This window comes from Anneissia japonica, unplaced genomic scaffold (genome assembly GCF_011630105.1).
Source record: "Anneissia japonica isolate Jap-2015-1 unplaced genomic scaffold, ASM1163010v1 scaffold3334_len1275209_cov185, whole genome shotgun sequence".
Lineage (NCBI taxonomy): Eukaryota > Metazoa > Echinodermata > Crinoidea > Comatulida > Comatulidae > Anneissia > Anneissia japonica.
In genome coordinates, this window is record NW_022738561.1 from 931,315 (window position 1) to 939,569 (window position 8,255).

Below are 8,255 nucleotides of genomic sequence, written 5' to 3' on the forward strand. Positions count from 1 at the left end.
TGATATCCGTATCAGAACAACACGTCGTCGTTTATGAAAATGCAAACTCATAACTTTGCAAGCTTGAATGCGTTTGGATGAATGGGCTTGCAGAACTCAACCCCGGTCGTAAACGAGTATAGTGTTTACATTTAGCTTTAGCGATCTGTAGCGAAGGCTTGTGGAATAGTACTAGTAGTAAAAGAAAAGCCGGAAGGCGAGTCGCTGCGTTGGCAAGGGAATAAAAAGACTTTCAGTCTACGGCGAAGCATAATGTTATTTCTTCTGCAGGACGGAGAAAATAAGTACATCCCGATGCATCTATCCACCGAGAGTCAGTCAAATAGTGTTGAAGGATATTGGGGGAATCCTACCTCAACAATAGACTGGTGTGAGGATGATTATGCTGTGTCTTTCTACATCGCTGAATTCTGTAAGTAGGCCTATACCTGTCTCTTATACACATCTAGATGTGTATAAGAGACAGATACCACCTGTTTGTGATAGAAGATTTTGACCCGGCTTACATATAATATACATAATATAATTATATACCGTATATCATATAGGGTTTGTAAATATGAAATGCAACTATATAGTGTATATAACAAATTATTTATATATGCATTATATACATATATACTGTATAACTAGCCTATATGTAATAATATTTAATGCTTATAGGAGTATCGTTTAATTTTCGCTCTTTATTAGAGCCCTTTTCCGTTTAATACGTTTTCTCATCTTCTGTCGTATTGCACAGACACTACTGTAAGCTTTCATTGTAATACACAAATACATTTTATCAAATAATGTTAACAATGCCATATAGGCCCATTCTATGCCTATTTTTTTCACATGTATCTTGTGCACTATATTATGGTCGTCTCCAAACCAAGAGCCTACCATGTGATTTGTCTATCATGCCTTGAGAAAATCATAATTGAAATTCCAGGAGAGCAGTTCAATTTAGCGTGTTGGAGGGGATCTTGTGTTCGTATCTCCATAGAAGCAGATACGTTTTTCTAGATGACCACCCCCCCCCCCGAGAAACACTACTTGTCATCTCTGTGTTTCTCAGGGGCGGATCAAAGATGTCCGAAGGGGGAACCAAAGGTGGGGGTGGGGAGATTGAGATAACACTACACAGAAGTCCGCGAAATTTTGGTTTTCTAGACGCCAGATAATAACCTCTGAGGCGTTTTGGGCGATCATTTATTTTCTTTGTCTTTCTTTCTTCCTCCCCCTTTTTTAAAAATTTCCTTAAAAAAAAGGGGGGCAGTGGCGTGAAGTCCGCCCCTGCCTCTCCACCAAGTTTAATGCTGTCTCTTATACACATCTAGATGTGTATAAGAGACAGGCATAATACCGAGCGCAATCATTGGCCATAGTGTTGGAGAGGTTGCTGCTGCCTATACCGCGGTGTTTATTAAGATGTGGGTTTAACACATAGTATGAATGTCATCAATCCAGAAATTAGCCTGATGCTTAAATAAAAGCGAAACGTAAAATAAAAAGTAATTTCTTCAATTTTTTTTAGTGATATTGTATGCCCGCATTTATTCGTCTGTGTATATACAATAACATTCAGTCCGCCTGGGACTGACGATCTTCCTCTGACGTATCAGAGTCCCCCACAGTATTGTATTCATATAGCAATTTGCTGAAGAATACTCATGTTAATAGCCTTCACTGTAAATTTATTACCCTTGTCTCTCTCCACTTGCAATATCCTGATCCTGATAGGCATATGTTTTTAAACTTGTATTATTGTTTTGTGCTGAATAGCTTTCGAGTATGGATAAACAAGGTCCTTTACGAGTGAATAAAACCGTAGCAGATTGGATTAAATCACCACAGTATATAATAGGCCTATGCCTATTCCCAACCAGCAATCATGTAGCATGTTGTCCTACCCCCTAATTCCTCTATGTCCTAACTTAGGACATGGAGTCTGTGTCAATGGACTTGTCTGTGTCAATGAATAGTGTTGTCAATGCCGTAACCGGCTATTAGGGCTGTTGGGACAGTCCTGCACAATTTTTCTCTTGGGGTCCACAAAGATTGGGTCCACATTTTAAAATTGGGTCCAGGTTTCTCATATTTTGAGTAAAATAGGTCAAATTTTAAGACAAAGGGTCCAGATTCCTCATATCTTGCGTTAGATGTGTAAACTTTTAAGAAAATGGGTCCAGATTATTCATATTTTTGAGTTAAATTGGACTAATTTTAAGAAAATGGGTAACATTATTTGAATAAAGTGGGTCCACACTGATATTGTCCCACACCGTTTAAAAATCCTGGCTACGGCACTGGGTGTTGTTAGGATTTTTGACCTTCAATATCAGTTTTGTCGGTTGTATAACAACAAATGAGCGTAGTTTTCTATGTACATTTCATTTCATTTTATTACTTGTATGCAACTTTAAACGGTTTTTTTCTTTCAATAAAATATGCAAAATACTTTAGTATTTTGTAATACATACCATCAACACCCATTAAAGAGCAACATCTGTAATGTTTTAGTAGGGTTTTAGACATAAAAGTCATGTTTATAGGCCTAACTCTATATTTACCAATAAATTGCAATTAATTTAAACTCTTTGTCTATCCCAAATCAACTTCTTCTCATGGCAATTACCTCCAATGTTTTCAGAGGGTGGTGGTAGAAGGAAAATCCGCTTTTGAACTTCTACTTATCTCAAATATCTCTCCTATATTTTTCATACACCACTTGCACCATTTTGTATTTTGTATCTCCACATACCAACCTAGCATTTCTTTTGCAGATGGCACTTGTATAGAGAATTAAACAACAATGGATAATATCCCATTAAAATTATCTTCTGGATTTAACTGGAAAAAACCATGGAAACTTGAATTCAATCTTGTAAAACCATTCATATATGCTCCAGACAATTTATTAAATTTCTTTTCAATTACAATTATTCACTAAACACCACTTGACATAGTTACAGAATATGACCTTGAGATTTTCTTTAAGATACGTTATCATTCAAATATCTTTAAAAAATCTGCCCGAAAGCAGATCGGTGCTAAATTTTATATGTACTTAAAGTTGTGACCAGATGACACTAAAAATGTTATTTTGTTCATTGGTCAGATCAAATCTTGAATTTGGTCGTCAAATTTGGTCCCATTTTAAAATGAAAGCGTTGGAACTCGGAAAAAAGGATGGAACGTAAACTAATTGCTTTTGACTTTTTCATGAGAAAACAAGAAATGTATTTTTATAATCATTATTTGTTTCCCACCCACGACCGCTTCCCGTGCTTTTTCTGTTTACTTCTCGGTTCTCCAAGGGTGATAAAGAACTCACACAAAACATAATTAGTGTAAAAATATGCATTCACTTGACTGATTTTTTAATATTGCCAAGCAAAAATATTTCAATTTATTGACTGTTTACTGTTTCATTTGTATTTGCATATGTTTTGGGAGCGTCTGCACTCCTGTACTGCAATTATTGGCGTTTTTTAACAAATTGGAATAACCACTTGTTTGTGAAAAATCAAGTCAAATGTGACTTATTGGAAGTTGAAAACTAATATCGTTATTTAAAAATGAGCAATCCAAATGTATTTAATTTTTTGTTTTTCTCTTGATATTCTGGGTGGCAGTATACGTGAATATAATATATTATCATTGCCGAACGAATGGAATGAATTTCGATGGGAGAACGTTTCCATAGAAACATTTCAAAACAATGATTATCGATCGCGTTTGCAAGCGATGGAATTACTGCTCATGCGTATGAAGTTAATCTTCTTTCGATGGATGAAAAACAACATGTTTGATTAAACAAACCATTTGGAGTGTGCATTACGGATGGCGTTATTTAGACATCCCTGTGCAATTAATAAAGAATCGCAGATTGAAAAAAATACTTCGTACTTCCTACTTAGCTTGTTTACCGATTCATCGTAGTGATGTATCTTGGAAATTTATAAAGGGTGAAGATGGCGAAGGTTAAGTGGAGGTGCTCAAAGGAAAAATATTGGCCTAGTGATAGTTTTTATTTGTATAGATTTTTTATCTAATTGAATTTGTTTTTCTTAAAAATGGTTCCATGATGGACTCGAAACGTCGATCTTTCTAGTCATTAAATTTTGTTTTGAGTTTGTTCTGAGGTGGTTGGCACCTGGCGGTGCAAGCTGTTTTAGGGGGGGGGGCACACACCGTCCAGTAGATTGTGAACGCTGTGATGCATAAGCCAAATAAATATTCTCAGTGGCGGATTCAGAATTATTTTGCCGAGTTAGCGTGAATCCAGGACATCATTATGGTTTGAAAGGACTAAACCTATGGTCGAGAGAAGAAGGGTTTAGTTACGATGTTCCCTTAACTATTATTAGCCCCATGAATCTTAAGAGTCCTGGCCATTTTAAACCCTTTATCTAAATGATTTCATACTTAGTTAATTAATACTTGGCTGCTGCCGGAGAGGGGAGGGGTATGGATAGAGTGTCTTTTTTGCCATGACCCCAGAATCCGCCACTGATTCTAGATGCTTTTAATCGTATCCATAAAGTCGGAGAGATTGTGATATCAAGTGGTGTTTGCAATGATCTGTTTTAATCAATAGAATATTAATAATTACGATGTAGGCTGCGAGCTCGTAGAAAAAAAAAATCCCAAAACATAAGAACGATTCGTGTAGGCCTATCTTTACAAATTGTAAGCTTTTTTTGTTTTTTGTTTTTAGCAATTTCTTTACATACATTCGCTGTTGTCAAATGACTCTATCCTGTTATAAAATAAGCTGTATGCGTATTAAAAATACGACCTATATGGAAGACATTGTATATACTGTAACTAATTATAGGGTTCAAGTTTTAATGTTCCTGCTTGCATTCTAGATTAGCGATTTAACCACATGCGATGGAAACGATCCGCCAATTACATTTGCATTTGAAGTGGAGTAGAGCAAGTAGATTGTGATATTAATACAAATCGTCCAACTGTTAAGACGACACAGTAACCCCAACGAATCTAAATTGCGGTTTGTTTGTGATGACGTAAGCCATATTTAGTTCAATTAGGCCTAATAAAATATGGTGATTGGAAATCATGATTGATGGGCTGATCATGTGCTTGTCACATTGTTAGTGTAGATGTCATCATTTCTACACAATCAAACCTCGACTTAGGTTAGTATTAGTCATAAAATGGAAGGTTATAAATTGAAATTCAATATTAAATCAATGTCAATCATCGGTGGTGGGGGGGGAGGGGGTGTCCCCGAAAAATATGACAATTTAGGGGTTTCAAATGCATAATTAATCGATTTTATATATAGAGTCTACTAATTATGTAGAAAATACATATAATTTTTTCCCCTTCGACGAATTGTGGTTTTCTCCCAGATTGGGGGTGGGGGGAGGGAGAGGGTGGGCAGCTTTCCCCGACGGGGTGGGGATTTTCCCAGCCCCACTTTCGCCACCCCTAGTCAAATCTATGATAGCCTAAGGTTTTGCAAAAATCATAAAAGATACTGTATCTAATAATCATTATTATATGCATATTCTTGAGTTGTTCAGGGGTGGATCCAGTATGGGGGAACGGGGGCACGTACGTGCTCCTCCCCCAGTTTTGCCTTAATCTTAAAAATTTCAATGCAAATCAAAAATATGTGCGACTCACATACATATTCTGAAACTCTTTTGCCCTCCCCTCGCCCGTTTGAAAAATTCTGGATCCGCCCTGTTGTTTAGTTTAATAATTAAAATGAATTAGTCAAACCGAAAACATTTTGAGATCCTTAATATTTGTAGAATTCAATCAATGAAACGGCACCGCCGTATATAAGCATGAGTGACTGTGGAGCATGCGCGTCTTTCTGCCTTAACATTAACACGTCCTGATTGGTCAGTTGTTACTATGGTCGACAAGGAGGTTCGACTGTACAGTACTATAGTTTTTAGTTTTGATTACATTAATTTAAATTTAATTACCTTGTGATATGCCTAATGAATAAATTACAACACTTCAGTTAAGAAAATTAATCCCTCATTTAACCTAACCTCTCACTTTAATTGTGTTCTCTACAACCTTGGTAAGTCTGGTATACCTAACCACCCTCCGTTTCCCTGACATCCAGAGAGAGATTTTCGCCTTATAGACCCTCCATTCTCTACAAATATTTACACTGTAAGTACCATCCCATACGTCTTAAAAACTCTCATCACAATATAAAGTTGTATGTGTTTGTTCCAGATGTCGTTCGGGGGGTGGGACTAGGGGGAGTTTTTATGAGGGAATTAATTAAGGTGGGGAATTTGTTTAAATAATTACGGTATTACAGCTTAATTACATAATATAGGCCTACCCAACATTTAGCCTATACACGTAGCGTAAATATAAGTTTCCTGTAGCAAACACTGTCTGTTTACATTCAGTCTCTTGTAAGCGTGGCCTGAAAGGTCATCCAATAGGTATTACTATGTCCCTGTCTCTTATACACATCTTACCGTATATTATATAATACGGTACTATATATATGCCTATAATAATCATATCAAAGTTGCTGCGAAGCGTAAACACAGTAGAAACAAATAGATGCCGAAAATTAAAAAAAAAGTGACAAAAAGACAAAAAGTGTCCCTGGTGGGATTCGAACCTTCAAACTCTGGCTGTCAAGGCGAGTATCATACCCATTAGACCACATGTACCTACATGATGTACGTGTAGTTCTAAACTTTAAGGCACTTTTCTCTCATACAACTTACTGAAACGCTCACACAAAGCAGAGCTGTAGTTATGCAGCTAGAAAAGCTTGCAAGTCGCAGCTGGAAAATCATAGTAGGCCTAAATAATAATATTCAAATCAAGGTTGCTGCGTAGCTCAATCATACGACATTGGTTTGCACGTGTGTTCCAACATTGTAAAAAAAAATGTGTTCTGAAAGAACCACCGATAACCGCACTATATTCATCGTCTCTACATTCATTTACATAAATTATATTGTATGCTTATACTAGTAATCAAACTCATAGCGGTGCTGCTGGCCAATAGGCCATAGGCCTATATTTATTCATTACCGTATCTACTAACCTGGGGCAAATACTTTACTGATGAAACTCTGGCTGTTTATATACAATTCAAACTTTTTCTTATAAATTATTTAACTCTACCGAGAACTAGTCTTTGTTTCCCGTAGCACCATTGCTTTCCAGTATTTTGCCTTTAATAATCATAGTGATTCAGCAATGATTGTTTATAATTATTAAGATAGCCAATATTAAGCACACACAGATAGAGTAGTGTATCTATTTGTTGTACACTCGAGGATCTGTGAGAGTGTGTTTTTTTTTCCCCTTGTTGGTTCCGGTAACTCACATTATGTGCACCTGTAACTTAACCTACCGGTGTAAACTTATTAACGGAAATAACCCGTCTAAAAGGCCTATTTCACATCCTGATTCTCCAAGCAGGTGCCATGGTCCCAAGCTTTTTCATTTTGTTTAAAAGACCAATATTTGACTTTTAAACGCAATTAATTTCCCTTAAAAATGTTGACTACAAAATCACGCCCTATCAGAAACACATCCATTGGTATAAATGCAGTTTGTTTCTTCACAATGATGCATCTAGTAGTACTGACAAGGGCAAGGGCGTCCATCCGTGCTTGGAATTGGGGGATGAAAGGGAAAGGCTTGGGCCGCATACCCAAACTTTGGCTGGAGACCGCATAGGGCCCGTTGAAGTCCAAGGGCTAAGCCCATGGGGCGGCGGCGTTCTTACTTTTTGTAAGTCCTATTTATTTGATTTTAAGGATAATATTATCACAATTAACATTTATTTCCACCTAGTGTACGTTTTCAGAATATTCATGATAAAAAGTGTTTCTATTTATCTCATAATCTTGAAACAAAAGCTCACTTACATATTTTGTGCAGAATAACATTCATAAAATACCTTGCGTATTATCTGCTGATTAGTTCATGTTAGGATATGATTTCGAATGAGATTATTTGACAGTCATTCGTAATTATTGCTGTTCTTTCCACTCGCTTTGGAAAGTGGGGTTTTAACTATAGAAGAATAGTGAATAGTGGGGACAATTAATATGATATGTCCCTCTCACTTTGAAATGTGTGTGTAAGGATGGGGAAACGTTCCCTTCCCTTGTCCCCACCGATTGACACCCATGGGCAAGGGGAAGCTGATGGGCATGGTGCGAAGTTTAAGTTGGGGGTTCGAAAATAACTACTTGAGTGTAGTTTTTTTTTTTTTTTTTTTTTTTTTTTTTTTT

The 8,255-nt window shown here is 36.7% G+C and overlaps 1 protein-coding gene across 1 annotated transcript in view; it reads left to right on the plus strand.

Moving 5' to 3' along the window:
• LOC117117641 (alkaline ceramidase 3-like) overlaps nucleotides 1-8,255 on the plus strand; it is a 29,850-nt gene continuing 21,595 nt past the window's right edge. The window contains exon 1 of the mRNA XM_033262017.1: nucleotides 1-412. Coding sequence (XP_033117908.1) covers nucleotides 253-412 — 160 coding nt within the window. The 5' untranslated portion in view covers nucleotides 1-252. The remainder of the gene's footprint in view (nucleotides 413-8,255) is intronic.